This window comes from Phoxinus phoxinus, assembly GCF_949152265.1.
Source record: "Phoxinus phoxinus genome assembly, chromosome: 15".
Taxonomy (NCBI): Eukaryota; Metazoa; Chordata; class Actinopteri; order Cypriniformes; family Leuciscidae; genus Phoxinus; species Phoxinus phoxinus.
The window spans coordinates 28,504,547-28,521,925 of NC_136890.1; the positions used below are offsets into that span (position 1 = coordinate 28,504,547).

At 36.0% G+C, this 17,379-nt stretch overlaps 1 protein-coding gene across 6 annotated transcripts in view; it reads left to right on the forward strand.

Annotated features, from left to right (window-relative positions):
• Positions 1–1,512: 1,512 nt before the first annotated feature.
• dab2ipa (DAB2 interacting protein a) overlaps positions 1,513–17,379 on the forward strand; it is a 101,390-nt gene continuing 85,523 nt past the window's right edge. For 3 of the 6 annotated variants that reach the window (XM_079638268.1, XM_079638272.1, XM_079638278.1), the window contains exons 1-3: positions 1,513–2,068; positions 3,250–3,371; positions 3,638–3,764. In XM_079638268.1, coding sequence (XP_079494394.1) covers positions 1,996–2,068; positions 3,250–3,371; positions 3,638–3,764 — 322 coding nt within the window. In that variant the 5' untranslated portion in view covers positions 1,513–1,995. Of the gene's footprint in view, positions 2,069–3,249; positions 3,372–3,637; positions 3,765–6,544; positions 6,841–17,379 lie in introns of those variants that run through there. The other 3 variants (XM_079638275.1, XM_079638276.1, XM_079638277.1) reach the window with 1 other exon arrangement.

The window sequence follows — 17,379 nt, forward strand, 5'->3', positions numbered from 1 at the left end:
TGAGTTTAATAAAACATGGAGCGCTCATCTCCAAGAGTAGTTTACTTAAAGTAATTCATTGTTTCATTCATATCTCTCAGTATTTCTGCAGAAGGAATATATATAGCGACATTTATTTGTTCACCTAAGATTAACAGTGGTACTTTTTAGCTGTTCAAATATTAGTCAGCACTTTTGTTCTTTCCTTTTCAACCATAATATTTGAATTTGTTCTTGGTGATTATATAACCAAAGTGAAGCAAATATTGCTTTGAGAAGTATTTTTCTATTTTATATACTTTTGTATGCTCTGGCATGTCAGATTGGATATACAAGACCTGCTTTGAGAAAGCAGAAGGAAACTGGTCATCTGCATTTCATTTCATTTCAATAGAATCCAGGCTCTTTACCCACATGTGACCGTCAAATCAATGTTTTCTGCAAGCTCTCCAAAGATTGTGGTTATATTTGAGCTGGATCTGTAAGGGGATTCGTCCACTTATCAGATTATTGGATTGACTGGAAATTTGAAAGTAATGTGAAGTTTTAAAGGTTTGTCAGGTTCTATAATTTGATTTCATTAGTTTTATAGTACACAACATTATTAAAAATACTTTATTATTTACATGTATATAATTGGATATAAGATTAGCCCCATTTTATTATTGCACTATTAACATGTTTTATCAGCTATGCAAGCTATTATTGGATAAATTTACCTATATTTTCTAATTGATTTTAAAGGAAAAAAATTATAAAAATATATTTCAAGTATTTACTTTTTGATATTATAATATTACCCCAATGGAAAGGCATTTGTGAAATTGTTTTTGTGTCAACTTCATCACATTTAAAAAGGAGTTTTATATTTTGGTTACGAGTTTACCAAGGTTCAGAAGAGAGACACAATGTATTTGTATAAGATTAAAATGAATTAGTTTTGAATGCTTTTATGACTATTTCTATACATCACACTCAACGTTGTACATGGTTAACATGTACGTGCTTTTTTGGAACAGTGTTCAAACATGTTAAATGTGTAAACTTGCATGTGTCATTATTCATTCATTCCTGTTTCAACCCATTAAAACAGTTTGTCAGCAATAATTTTAAAGGTGTGATCTTGTGTGTTTGTACCATCATTTTCACAGGTGTGAGATTCTTCATTCTGCATAATACACAAATATAACTAAATGTAAACTGGGAGGTACAATAGCCAAAATTAATTGGATTTTTCATCTCATGATGTGAATGAGAAGAGAATTGCACGTTTCACAAGTATAGAATTGTTTGAGAAAATGTTATTTTTTCTTGCCAGTAACAACTGCTTTCATTTCCTAAAAAACCTAATAAATGCATAACCCCTGTGTGTCAATGACACGGTCGTCATGGGGTCATAATTTACACATCCTGTGGCAAAAGGTTAACTCATGAATATTAATTACGTGATGCTGACGTTCCTTGTTAACCTTAGAGCTCAATTAATATTCATGAGCCACAAACTTTCAACTTCTGCCTACCACCCAATCAGGTAGGCCTACCGGGCGAACGTAACGTTACGCAACTAATATTCATGAGCCAGGCCTGCACGAATTTATGTTTACTTGAGAGGAAGGAAACAAGTGAATAAGAGAAAGGCAAATCTCATTTATGTGACATTTGATTTAATATAATCAGTGTATAATAGTTCTCCAGAATTAAGTAGCCCACTAACCTGAAAAATACAAAACAAAAAAGAGATTTGTGTTTGTGGACAGATTACTTACTTTCTTCGCCAGAGAGTTTAATCCGTTAATTTAATCAAGGTATTACATGACGTGTCTTGTCCCCTTCACTCTCAGTCTCGGCGACTCGCACGCGCGTCTCATACGGGTCAACAATCTGAAAACACAAACAGCGTCATTCGTTTTACATAATCCAAAAGTTAATTTGATGCCGCATTCAGTCATTATGAGGCGTCCATCAGGTGTACAAATGTCCAGGAACGTTGTATGTTGAAAAGTGCACGCTGGCGACATGTTTAGTGGTCCTAATACTATGTCACCGAACATCACCCGCTGTCAGCACCAGGGCTGGATGAGGGTCATCGGTGAGTAGCCTACATTATAGCCTACATCATTTGTTTCGAGGCTGAAACGTGCTCTCTAAAGTAATATTTGATATATTATCAATATGTTTGCGTGTATGAAGAAGTTTGTCTGTTTACCGTGGATGTTTTTGAGTACAGAGAGCAAGCATTTAGGTCGACTGCAGTCAGTCAGTATTTTTTTAATAGGGTAACGTTACATTGATTTTTTTTTAAAGTTAATTCCTGTATTTACACTTACAGTCTCTACAAAAAACTATTAAACATTATTACATTAAAGATACAGTTAAACAAACTTTTTGTCATGTCTAAGCATGTTGTCACAGCCACTCTGAATGGTCATACATAAAAAAAATAAAATAAAAACCTTTACAAAGCAAAAATCTTAAAGTATGCAATGGACAAACATCCATCCATTGATCAGATTATGAATTTCTGCGATTTTAAATTATATCTACTACATCATATGTGACAACTTGCCCCAACAGCCTGACATTTATGCTATTTAGCCACAGTTTAACTTTTCAGACAAAATCTACTATCATTATATTGTTGACTGTTATCCAAATGTATGTAAATGTTGTCTTCAAGTGGTCCCTTGTTTACCTGCAATGTATAGAAAAAAACAATAAATGTTACAATTTTAGTTTGGAGGACAGAATTCACCAAAAAGAAACCAACATTGAAAAAAATCAGGTATCAAGTCTTACAGAGGCTTACTGCAAACAGATGTCTTCTAGAGTATTTCATATTTGTTCTGTCTCAGCAATATCTCAGTGTCTTGCCCTTTAGCCAGCAAAATTTAATCATTTTCCTAATTATATAATAACAGTTCTGAATGTCACAGGATCATGGCACAGTCCCAGAGGTGCACTACAACATCCTAAAGTGAAGTCTTTTAAATTTTCTTTTTAAACTCAGTAAATTAACTTAAATAAATTGAAGGCTATCTAATTCAGTTAACCTATCATTGTGCTTTCATACAAAACAATGCTCATAACTGAATCTAGTCCAAGCAGGAAGGATTGTCCATTCATAGTGGCTTTATGGCCACGTCACCTTCTGTTTTAGCTGCTTAGACTCACACTATTTGGTCCTGCTGTGGTTTTAATTGATCCATGAAGGCCTCATCTTCTTGTCTCATTTCTCATACTTATGATCCAAATGTTTTGTGTGTTTTACAGACATGAAAGGTTCATCAATCCACTGGATATCTTGTGGACAGCCACTATTAGAACCAATTGGGTGGCAGGTCAAGTTTTGCTTGGTTGCAGAATGTCAACTAGTTCTTCTGGACAAAAGAGAGGTATACAGCACACACACACACACACACACACACACACACACACACACACACTTAATCTTACAGTAGTTATGCGTTTTGAATCCTTCTGGTTATGACCTCACTTTTAATGGCACCCTTTAAACTCAAGAGGGCAGCACATGTCAACGGGTCAAAGTAACAGGTCAGAGCACAGAAGATGAGCTTTCTTCAGCCTACAGAGTCTATATTGTAGGCTTTTGCCCACCAACACTATAACTCTATGAACGGCTTCTGTAACCTTTCCTTAGATCAGTCCATTGCTGTTCCGAGAGCGCCGCGCCGAATCTTGCACTGTATGGCTCCTGCGACGCAGCACCAGCATTCCCGAGGGAGTTCAGATCCGTAAGGACCAGAGCACTCAAACCAGAAATAGCAGTGAGTAGGATCTGCTTGCACACCTGTTGCAGTGGGGAAAAAAACAGTTTGATGACAAATAAACTATTATAATAGTCTTAAAAGGTAATAGAGTGGCATGTAGAAGACAAAAGTAAACATGTGATCACTTGGTTGCTGCTGCCAATCTGCGCTGCTTTTACCATAGTATATTTAGAGTCTAGTACACTGTTCTAAATGAGTGATTTTGACCCGGTCATTGCTGTGCTAAAAGCAGGGATAACATGTGCAAGTTAATAAGATTTGGCCACTATTTACGTAATGATTGAGAATATATTTAATTTACTCATATTAGCAGATGTTTAGTGATATGAACTTCAAAATGATACCCTCGCCTTTGTGTTAAAGTTCATATGTGACGGCAATTGGCAGACCGTGAAATGGAGCATGATGGAACGCACTGTAGACTCCACTGTTTTCCGTTTGTCCAGATCTGTCTCAGACAGGCTGCAGACCAGTAATTTGCAGTGGGAGGCATAATTATGCTGGTGTTACAGGATGGCCATTGTTTAGAATTGCCTAATAGGGGCTCTGGTTCACAATGCCATTGAATTTGGGGACGAGACACATTATGCCAACGGTTGCTTTGTGAAAAGGTTAAAGAGAACTATTGCATTAAATAGGCCAGGATGTTTCTATAATAGCTAGTTAAAGTTTCATTTTTATCTATCTATCTATCTATCTATCTATCTATCTATCTATCTAATGAATCTATCATTATGTCTGTCTGTCTGTCTGTCTGTCTGTCTGTCTGTCTGTCTGTCACAGTTCATGTGTTGTTTTTGTTTTTTTGTGGTTATCTTTATTAAAAAATATGATTGGAAACCCATTTCCCCCCAGAGCGTCATATAAATGTTATGCACGCTAACTTTTAAAATTTGAGGTTCGTAATACTTTTTTGTTTATGAAAGAGGTCTAGTGCTCACCAAGGCTGCATTTATTTGCAAAAAATACAGCATAATATACAGTATAATAACAGTAATATAATTAAAAAAACGTTATTTGATGAATATACAGTTCTGAAGAACAGTGCCTATCTGAAATATAAATATTTTGTAACAATGTAAAAATCTTTACTGTTACTTTTGATCAATTAAATGCATCCTTGCTGAAAAAGTAAGTACGGTAGTCCTTTCAGACTTTTGAATGGTAGTGTATGATCATGGGTAGATCCTAAAAAAACTGATTTGGCAAAAGATCTCATACATTCCAGACTGTTCTTCAGATCTCAGTGAGATTCTTCTCTGTTGTGTGAGCCGTAGTGTCATCGCAGCTCAGCGTTGTGCTAATGCTGGTGTCAGACACTGGCAGCTTGTTGCTTACTCAGCAAATGTCTGTGCGTTTACTCTGCACACCCCCGCAGAGACACAGGCATTTAACACCCCACACACACACGCTCCTGCGCATCAGCGGCATCCTAATCTGTGTCGTAGCTCTTAAGAGTAAGGCACTTGATATCCATATGTGGTTTGAAATGAAATCCGATTAAAATTGGATTTTTGGAAATGTGTTGCAGTCTGATCGGATTTCAAGTTTCAGGTTCTGTCCTCATTCAGGATGTGAAGTCTGTAAAGTCTTAAAGTGCTGTAGTGTCTGCTCTTGTTTTGGATCATGGTTGAGTGAACGAGTGTGCAGTTTTGAAGAAAGTATATTTGTGGACAGTAATAATGCCTCTGATGCACCTCATGAGTTGTGAGCATTTGGGTGAGATTAGGTTGTATGATGGACAATATTTCCAGTTTTTTTTGTCCCCTCTTTACACAGTAATGGCTCTCTTATGAAATAGGCATAGATATAGAATAATATTTCATTATGTGAAAAAAAAAATTTTGTGCAGTTTAATAAAGTATTTTTATTAAAAGATGTACCAGCCTTAAATCTTAATATTAAATCTAGTTATGTATTATAATTATTCATTAAAACTTGATTATTTACACAATTACAAGAAAATTAACAAGACATCAGATAATTCAATCAAATCAAATCAAAATAGGTAATATTGCTAACATAATTTCCCAACAAGCTGTGATTCAGGGATTATACAAAAACTAACAGGATGTTAAGTGAAATATAAAATCTATATAAAAAAAAGAAAAACCTATAAATTGATTAGCAATGAAAGCAATGTGTTCCTAAGAAAACTTTTTTAAGAATTTATGAACATATTAAGAAAGGCAAGAATGAAGAAAAACCTGGAATATGTTTTTACAAATTGCCAGTTTTTCATTTTAGAAACTGCATATAGCATCCACAGCAGTGAATTAGAGTTTTTAATAATATTTTTAATTCGATTTTGTTTTTATATAATCTATTTTCACTTTAATTTTAGTAATTTCTGTGTTTGCGTCATAATGTCTATATGCCTGTATAGCTTTTATGAAGTTTTATATATATTTCAGTTTGTTTCATTTTTAATCAACTTAAATTAAATGGAAATTAGAAATAGTTTAAAGTAATAGTTAATGCTTGTTTAATCAAAGTAATTATTTTTATGGTTTTAGTTAATTTAGTTAACAATAACATCTGCCGACATGAGATGACAGCTCTACTCCCGTATGTTCACATCATTGTTTTATTATGATAAATTAAACGTCATTTCCATCTTTAAAAATTATAACATGACAATGCACTGCATAACAGGAATGAGCTGTAAGATCTAGAGGATGGTAGAAAGGCATGCTTTCATAGAGAGAGAGAGAGAGAGAGAGAGAGAGAGAGAGCAAGTAATCAAGATTTAAAAGGAGGGAAAAAATCCCTGCTGTGTCTTTAAGAGCTCTGGCGCTCATGTGGGAGTGAGTGGGGCCCAGAGAAGTGGCTCAGCCCAGCACAGATCTGCTCCGACTGCCAGATGCAACGCTCCAGCCAGAACGGAGCGCAGGCAGGCTGCACGGGAGGCAGCGCTCTTCTGGCAAACGGGTGACGAGGCAGAGAGAGAACCCTCCCCGTGAACCATTGCTGTCTTCCCCTCCCCTGGCATTGAGAGCATGTCTGATTTTGCAAGTTTATGTCTTTGAAGTTATGGAGTTGGACAACAAACTTGCGCTGGACGGCCACCATGGTAAGAGGAGAACTTGGATCCACTTTTAACAAAGCACATGAAGTGTTGAGAGCCAGTGATGTGCGTTTGTGTATGTGGGGCTGTGAAACAGATTAGTGCAGGTTGCTAGGGCTTGTCCGCTTTTTGCAGTTTTTGTATTTTAACAACTGTGTTCTACAGAATGTGTGTAATTATGCCCTAAAATGTGTCTTTTTTTTTAAAGAACATGTTTAACTGAACGGATGAAAACACTGTAACGTCAACAGATCTGTTCGCTCAGGTGGCTACTGTTACATCAAGACAGGCTGAAGCCTTGACATGCGTTAAACCGTACCTGAAATTTGATCCACAACAGGCCAAGAGTTCACTTTTCTGTCCAACACCACTGAAAACCATTACTTACACCCCACACATTTACTTCAACTTTCTGTGTGCACCAGAAGCATTTGAATTCTATTATTATTTTTACATTATATTTAATTTATATAAAAATAAGTTGAATTAGTAGATGCATTGAAATTTTGCTATGAAACCTGTGCCAACCTGTTATGTTCGAAAACATTTACGCCATTGTATTCAGGTATGAACTAGTTGTGGTTGTATTTTTGTTGATTAATGTATTTTCATTTGGCTAAATACACCCTCGGGACTGTTTTGAAGGATTTATTGCTGTCTATGTTAATGCTGATGTGACACTCATGTAGGCTGAGATGAACTTTAGAGGGATATGTAGGTGCGTTCACCCCATGTCGTAATTACCTTAACGATTCTGAACTGTGAAAAGCCTTCATGCTTGAACGTGTAATTATGTGTAAACTCGTCATTTTCTGAGAGCTACGACTTGTACCACGTGGCCACTGTACCACCTGACCACTGCAGGTTAAGGTGTGTTCAAATTGAAGTGGCGCTGTGCAGACAATTGTGTATGATATTAAAGTACCACGAGAGTGATTCGAAAGCAAACAGAGATGCATTTACAGTAATTATGACATGGTGTGAACGCAGCATGCGTCATGGACCCTTAAAGGGATAGTTCACCAAAAAAAAGAAAAAAATTCTGTCATCATTTATTCACCCTCAAGTTGTTCCAAACCTGTATGAATTTCTTTCTTCTGCTGAACACAAAATATGATATTTTGAGGAATGTTTGTAAACAAACAGTTTTGGGGCGGCAACATTGACTTCCATAGTATGGAAAAAAAATACTATGGAAGTCAAAAATACTATGGAAGTCCATCAACTCTTTGGTTACAAACATTCTTCAGAATATCTTCTTTTGTGTTCAGCAGAAGAAAGAAATTCATACAGGTTTGGAACAACTTGAGGGTGAATAAATGATGACAGAATTTTCATATTTAAGCAAATTGTCATGAAAATGTCAGAGCTTGTCAGACCACAATTTTTCATTATTTCAAATTTTTAGAAACTTTTAAAAGGCATACAAAGGGGTAAGGGAATAAAATAGTTAGCTATTCCATCAGATGAATACATACAGTCCATGTAGATAAAGAAAAAAATAGACTTTTACTTTACTCTTAAAGTGTTGTCTTTCTTGTGCATCCAATTTAGGGCTACATTTGAGTTGCATAGGGGTTGGCTTACTGTACAACATATTTGTAGTGTAATTTATGGTTCATATAGGCTAATTAAAAAGTATTTTGTTGGTAATGACATGGAAATGCTCTGCCATGTTCATCACTTTTTAATTTTCCCCAGGAATCTGGAATCAAACAGAATTGTTCAGATATTCATCAGCATAACCCATGTGAATTTTGCATTTCAGCACAAGTTTAAAATGTTTTGAGCTTCTGAATAATTAATTAAATGAGCTCTTTTGCACCGAGATCAAATAGAGAATACAAATAGATGTGTAACTAGTGTAAGAACTATGATTGAAAAGTTTCGGAAAAAACTCCAGTACAGTGAAAAGCAAAGAAAATATCTGAAACATTTGGTTTTGGTGGGATGTATGATTTTTTTGTTGTTGTTGTTGCTTCACTTTGGTTAGGAATATTTGGTTAAAAAAAAAAAAATCCCTGCATCTATTGGGCTCAAAGCAATCCTTCTTGTAACTTTTCTGAGGATTAATATCCCAAACATGGCTCTGAATGGTGACAATCTTTGTGAAGAACATAATCCTTGTGATATATCAAGATGGACATAATCTCCTTTAGTCAGATACAGTCATAATTTCCTCCATCTTGTTCCTGATGCCCCACCCCGTGTTTTATGGAGCTTTTAGCCCTGTTGCGGTTTAATTTGGCCGGTGCCGCTGATGACTGTCTGGCCATTGTTACAGCAAAGCATCACATTGTCCTGCTTTTGTTCTTGAAATATGTTTAGCATCATTTTGTTTTGGACTTCTATCCATTTAATTTGCAGGCATGAGGACTGGCTATGTTCCAAACACACAATGTGACTGATGTACTCAGTAATAAACATTTCTGCTCTTTCAATGCAGGACTGTATTATTTATGGCATAAGCCAGATAGCTTGTCTTATGGTAACCTCCTGTTATCCTTTGGTTAAAGCTGAAGCGTGTAGTTTTTCTCCTGTCTCAGCTTAATTTAATTTGCTTAAAAGAGATTATAAGAAAACTACTTTTTAGGGGTTGATTCCCCTAAAAAGTGTAAACTCTGTCTATCTGTAGCACTACTAAAATATTGTTCTTAAAAGCGTCCTAAGCCTAAGTACATAGTTGAGACTATTGCTGCCAATAGTTTATATACGAGCTACTTAGGCTTACGATGCTTTTGGGAAATGCAGCCCAGGCCTGACGCAGCAACAATTGACACTGTCGAATAGGGGAATGATTAGAAACCAGGTTGTTGTTTTTCTTCATAAAACTGGTGTGCCGAAATTACATACAAACGCAGTTAGTCTATTTTTGGTCCACTTTTACGGTTTGCTTTTTTCCAAAAGGATTGGTAAAACACTTTTTTTAATGTTTTTGAAAGTAATCTCTTATGCTCATTAATGCTATAATTATTTGAGAGAAAAAATACAGTAATACTGTAAAATATTATTACAATTTAAAATGACTCTAAAATAACTCAGAAATCATTCTAATATGCTGTTTTGCAGCTCAACAAACATTTCCTATTATTATCAATGTTGTTGAATAGTATTCAACGAGTATTCAACTCAAATACTTTTTTTTCAGAATTATTTATAGAATGTTCAAAAGAACAGCTTTAAATATTTTTTGTAACAATTTAAAACAAATCTTTACGGTCAAATTTTTTTTTTTAAGAGGACACTTCCTGATCCCAAACTTTTAAACTGTATAGATGTCTTAAATGTGCAGTAGTTAAAACCATAGTCTAATTGTAAGTGTCAGAATGATAATGGATGAATACAAATATAGAAGTATGAAAGGCTTCAAAGTGTTGAATATGACCTATTTAATAATTTGTACAAATAAACATTGACAGTAAATCACAGATACAGTACACTCTGAATCTGTTTTCAGTAAATATAAGTTAGACGCATTACTCCAGGCTAGCTTGAAAAATCTTCCCTAAAAATTCACAGTTATGCCTTTTGGTAAGCTGGATGTTCAGGCTTTTTATCAGTAGTGGGAAATCCCAGTTTAGTCATAATTGGTAATTGAGGGTAGTCAACTAGGTCTTTATTCTGCCCATAGACTAGGGAACAGCACTCCCCTAATTGCATAGTATTAAAATAATTAATTATTATTGAGATTTATCGGGAGGGAAGATTAAACAATAGAGCTCTCTCATAGCATTGAGGCTATATTGTAGGAGTACAGTGGATGCCTGTTTTATAGAAATCCCTTTAAGATAGACTGTAATGGCTTAATATCTGCTTTTGAAAGGATTAGACATCCAGATATAAACTGAAAAGAAAAGATGTTTTGTGGTTATGTAAATATCTTATGCCATCAAAAAGGGTTTTTCAGAATTTAGATTTAATTTTACATGACAAATTCATGTTTTTATCTCCCACTTTCACCATGTTCAACAGGACAAACTGTTAAAATATAATGCCCTTTAATGATTGTTGCTCAGTGTTTTATACCAAGCCATGTGTCCCTCCAGGTCTATGGAAGTTACAGCTGTGGTTTACATCTTGGTCCCAATGAAAGTTTAAGTAACACAAAATTGACCTTTACCAAATCCTGAATGGCTGCCATTAAAGCAAAGGACATTTTGAAAAAGGGCAGCTGTAAAATGCGTCAGAATCAGGAGTAGGTGGGCGAAACGGGCTCTAAATCCTGGACCTCGATGATAAGGTCAATGTTAGAGATTTGTAGAGACACTTTTGTGTCGTTTTTGTCTTTTCATTTTTAGTAGTAGTAGTAGTAGTAGTAGTAGTAGTAGTAGTAGTAGTAGTAGTAGTAGTAGTAGTAGTAGTAGTAGTAGTAGTAGTAGTAGTAGTAGTAGTAGTAGTAGTAGTAGTAGTAGTAGTAGTAGTAGTAGTAGTGTACTGAATACAGCTCTTCCACTATCCATACTTAGCCCCATTTCATAAATGATAATAATGTGTTTTCTTTGTTTATTCCAAATGTGAAGGATCTTTGACATGTGAGACATCATAAATCCATGTAGGCATATTGCATTTGAGCTTTAAGTTTGATTTCCTTTGAATGTGAACTTGGCCCAGCAGGTTGTCATATATCTTACCGAATTTTCTGACCTCACATGCTTCACAGAAGTGCTTTTGTGTTGCTAACAGCAGCTGTCCAAATCCCAGCTCTCTATCGTGTTAGTAGGATGTTTAGACCTGTACGTCAAATCACTTGTCTCTTTGTTGAGCTTATTTTATGATCACAACCATTGTTGGGGAAGCAACTTTTTGGATGTTATTTGAATATGGTGAGTAGTACTGTAGCTTCACAAGCTACAATTTCAAAGCAACAATTTAGCCTTTTGAAAAAGTAGCTTTCGTTTTCATTGTGACAAAACAGAGGTTTAGTATTTTAACTAATTGGTCCCAGCGGCGTTTCAAAGAGATATGTAACGCCCAGGGATTCACAAAGTTTATTAAAAATATGTACAGTTGCTAGGCCTTATTTCCAGGATATATGTCAATGTCAATGTCACCTTTATTTATATAGCACTATTAAAACAACACAAATTGACCAATGTGCTTTACATTCTCACTGAAAAATAGAAAGAAAAACATACTACAATAATAATAGAATCAAAACAAGATAAAAACATTTAAGACGGATAAGCCATGGCAAACAGATATGTCTTAAGTTGTACTTTAAAAACATGTACAGAGTCAGCATCCCTAACATATGATGGCAAGCTATTCCAAAGTCTTGGTGTTACTACTGAAAAATATAGTTGAATACTTAGGCTTGTTATGGTTTTTACTGTTTATTTTATCACAACCATTAGAAACTAGGAGTCGCTTATTTTGGCTTTTTATTTGGTGAGGCAGAATTTTCTAAATGTTGTGTAGTCCCTACCAGTCGTTTGTTGGAGTCCTTAAAAAAATATTTCTTTACAAGCAAATATCTTCCTTTGCTTTGAACTTTGAGCATTGTAACTTTGCAGATGTTGTTTATGCTCAAACAGCAACATTACACACTAACTAAAGTTAGAAAAGTTAAATCATAATCAACCGCCCCTTTAAAGAAATAAATGTGATGACCAACTTGTAAGACTAGTCTTACCAGTTTATGAAACCTGGCTTCATGCAATGTGTCCATTTGCATAATGCGCTTAGACTAGTCTTACAATTTGGTCATCTCATTTTTCAGTTACAAAAAAACATAGATTGGTCTGTTTTGAATCTGAAAAGTAAGACTGATTTGCCCTTATTAATTGCTACAGTAGTTGGTCAGACTAGATCTTAAGACAGTCTCAACTTAGCAGCTATCTTCATGCAATTGGCCCTACTAGCGACAATGGCAAAATGGGTATGTTGTGTTTCATGTTTACTTTATATTAGTAGAATCACTTCTTTTAGTTTGCTTTCTCATAATGATGCTAACAGCTAGAACAGCAAATGTTGCAGTAAACGTGCTGCCCAATGCACATTATATGTCTCGGCGTCCAGACAGCTTTCAGACACTGATAATTGGATGTCCTTTACTGCTGTAGTGCAATACGAACCATTGAGAGCTGGGTTTAGGTGCCATGAAGTAAAGCAAATGCTCATTGTGAGCTGAGCTTTTTATCTCCACTGAAGCACAGATTGCTGAAGCGTTGTAACTGTTGCTAGGATGTCCGGTGGACAGAGCTTTTATCACTGTGGAAACATTGTTTTACCCATCCCCCTTTCTGGATTGATGTGTGTTTTTTTACTTGTTTCTCTTTTTAACTCGTCATTTGAAACAGATGTCACCAAAGCCACCGTTTTTTCACACGATCAGCAAACACTATGTTGGGTGCCTGGTTTTACGTTGTTCTTTGGATACATGGCTCAGTATGCCAAACATTAATTCCACATTCCAGATTATTTACAATGTGTTAACAGATTAAGTCAATGGACAATATGCCTGGCATCTACATTGCTATAGTAAATGTTTACTAATCCCTCAGTTATAAAAACCAACAGAAAACACATTTACAGTTGCACACTTATAATGAAATCTAGCAGAGATGCATACAGTACATCAGTGGCCACATTGTGACTCTTTAATGTTATCGGAACCAGTCTGATATATTTAAACTGGTAAATTATAGCCAAATGATCGGACCCCATATTATTTTTACTAGACCTACCTATTTTTAAACAAATAAAAATGTTTACTTGAGCCTATTTTTTTTGTAAATCATGCAGATGTTTGCAGTTAAATTAAAAGCAGTTTTCCATTGTAAATGATATTTGGTGTAATTTGAAGCAATATAGATTTTTAAGGTGAGCATTTTTTTATACAAATGTATTCTATATAGCCTACTGAAATTTTTTACTGAATATTACTACTTGAAATTAGTTGAGTAAAAAAAAAAAAAAAAAAAAAAAAAAAAACATTTTTCTTTATTGACTGATTGATTATTAACCCATCCAAAGCCACTGTAAAAAGTGTGTATTGGAACTTTTTTGCTGGGAGATTAAAGTGTCAGAGCCCAGACCTTCCCATAACACATTCCCTTGAGCCTGCGTTCTGATTGGCTGACATTCCAGAGGAATTCAGATTTCCAAAGGGGGCTCGTTTCCCCAAAAGATGGTGGTGCAGAATGAGAGAGAGAGAGAGAGAGAGAGAGAGAGAGAGAATGCTGTTACTAGGCCCCTAACTGCTCATGAAAATGGAAAAAAGTAACCACTGTCCCTCTTGTTAACCCCCCACCCGCCTCTTTCATTCTCCTTTCTTTCCAAAAGTGGGAGGGTCAGCTTGCCGCACATTGTGGCAGGCCTGAGCGGGGTGTTAGAATTCTTGTGGTAATCTCCACCACCGTGTGGAGGCCGAAACAGCACACAGATGGATGTAACAGGCAGGTTTTTTTTTGTAAATCTCGATAAGGAGCTGAGATAGTGCCGGACACATCCTTGAGTCCTTCAGCTTCAGCGTCGTCCTTTCTTTTTCTGATTATTCTCTTCACAGGATGGGGTGACCTGCTTCAGAAACTGGCCTATTTCTAAGATGTCCCCATGGGCAACCAAGGTGAGAAGGAGGTGTTTTTGGGCTCCAAAAAGATGTGAAGTACTAGTTCTTTTAAACAGCATGCCGTACGCTTCAGGCTCAAACAGGAAGTGTTGGGCATTCGAGGCCATCCCAAATGGTGCACTAAGCCCACACTTTGGTTATGTAGTCTCGCATAGGTTGTTGGGGAGTAGTCGGAATCATAAAATGGGTCACGCTATGATCTTGTGGACTGATCAGACTAGCATTTTAAGAAAGGATAGGCAATACTTTTTGTGCCATTTATATACTTCTAAAAGAAAAAATAACTATTGAAGAAAAAATACCTTATTTAATAAAAGTGATGTGAAATGTGCCTTCCAGCAATCAGTTTGAATGTGTAACATATAGTGTTAATATATCTTACAGTCACATTCCTGATCTTTGAAATGCACAGCAGAAAAGCTTTAAACAGCCGGTAAACTTGTGTAGAATAATGGGAATTATTCTCTGGCTGGCAGAACTCTGAATCCGAGGGTGTTTATTGGCTCTGTCAGCAATTAACTTTTTATGATGCAGGCCTTGCTGTTTTAGGATCGGCTGATGAACAAATGGATCTGTTTTCCATTTTTCTGCTGTAATTCCCTTTGCCTCTCTCTTTCTCTCTCTTTCTCTCTCTCTCTCTCCACACTCTCCCATGTTACCCTCCCCTTTTTTTGTCCGGATGTTGTTTTACTCTAAAGTGAGGGTATTCCAAGCCTGGCTTTGAACTATAAAAGCTGTGGTGCTTCAGAGATGGCTGATATAGTGCCTCTATTGATCCCGTCTCCTGGCAACCTCTGACAACAGCTGAGCAAAGGACAGCGTTCCGAAATCACAAACAAGACTTTTCTTGTGCAAAGTTAAATATAGGCTTGCCCTGGCCTTGAGCATTCTGGGAGATTTGCTTTGTGTATCTTGCAAAACTTGTATAGATGGTACAAGGAAACTGCTATTATAACGTAAGTGCTGTTATAAGACAACTTGTTTTTGTGTAATAGAAAAATCGCAGTCATATACATTGTGTTTGAGATTAGTTTTCATAGTTTGCTGGCACTCAATGGTACAGCGTACCATCAATTATGCGCTATCAGTACCAGGAATTATTTTTTGCATATCAGCCTCTTTTGTAATCTCTTCCATCTCTGCTTTATATGACACTCTTTCTAGACAAAGGCTGTTAGTCACGCAAGCCAACATTTTGAATATGACATTAAATTTCCATATTGTGGCTTTATCCGGCCAAGACTGGTCAAAACATCCTATGACCAATTATGACCAACATTTACTCTTGAATTTGCATTAGCTGGACCAAAATGCAGTTTTCTGACTAATTTTCCATTATATACTATAATTTATATTAATCTATGTAATTTATATTTTATTGTATATTAGTTCTGTCAGGAATTAACTAAAATTATGATGCAGGCCTTGCTGTTTTATAATCTGCTGATAAACAAATGGCTATTTTTATATTTTCTCTCTCTCTCTCTCTCTCTCTCTCTCTCTCTCTCTCTCTCTCTCTCTCTCTCTTATATAATTATATAAATATATTTTATTAATTTGATATAAATACAATATTTATGTTTAATTTATTTATATAAAATCTATAATCACTTTTATATAAATTCATACGATATATAAATAGTATTCCCATACATTATATAACATCTCATGTTTGTCAGTTCTCATGTTAATCACAAGGATTGCAGACTTACTGTGATTAATCTGAATGCAATTTGTATTCAACAATTTGAATCTCAGTTCTTAAATCGTGACTTACTGCCAATGGCAGAGAAGCACTGGGTCTGTTTATTGCGGGGGTTTAATGGAGACCCTGGCAGAGACTGTGGATTCGTTGGAACAAGCAGGTGTTTGGCATATTTTATCCATGGCTCTTTGATGGCATGGAGTCCATTGTGCTAGACGTTCATTAACATACCAAAGCAAAAGAGAAATGCCAGAGTCCAATGAATTAACTGAGCAATGCAGCCGACGAGATGTTCTGCAGGATGCATATCGGTAGCTGAGCACAGATATTTGACAATATTTTGACTGCTACTGTGGAATTGCTTTTACTCGTCTGAAAATGCAGCCTCATCCACTATCCAGGGGTTATAAATACCTCTCATGGCCCATTTTATAGATCATAATTTAGAGTGCACATGTTCAGCATAACTTGCCCTGGTTGCCCCAGGGAAAAGACCCCTGTAGACACAAGTGAACCACTTATGTACCTCTTTGATGTATTTCCTGTTTGAAGTAACATCACACCTGATCTTAATGTAATAATGCTGCTTTTATATGAGATTGCGCATGTGCCCACTAGCATGATGATGCTAGGCCCTCTGGTTTTAGATTAGACTGAAGGACAGTAGACAGCATGCCAGGAAGTGCTGAGATTCTTGAGGAGTCTATTCTGCTCTGGCCTAGACAGTATTAAATTTAGTTCTCAGGGTTATGTGAGAGTCCATGTGCGACACTAGCAGTTGTGTCTGTACTTTGGCAAGCAGAAACTAGTCTTCAGTCAAACTATATTTGATGCTATCTTTGTATATTCCTGTCGATTAGCAGCATTCAGGGAGTTTTTGGGTATTCTCACATTATTTTTACACATTCATTTGGTGACGCTATAGTGTAGAAATTACACACTTTGGAAGATCTTGAGTCTACAATATAACATTATAATGGCAATTTTGGTTGCATTGCGATTTTTTGGTGAATATGCCTTTAAGGCTTTCTACTTGGTCAGATAAGTAATATGCCAGAAACAAGTGGGTGGTCTGTTGACGTACTTGCACCTTTTTATATTTGAGTCAAAAAGTGTTTTAGACCATCAATACAAAATTGCGTAGTTGCAACACAGAAATCTTGATTATCACAGGGGATAAAACCCTTTGAGAACATCTGTCTTGCGTACGATTAAGGTTTTCTGAACATGTCGAATAAACTAGATTGAAATTGGGTCAAACCAGAAATGT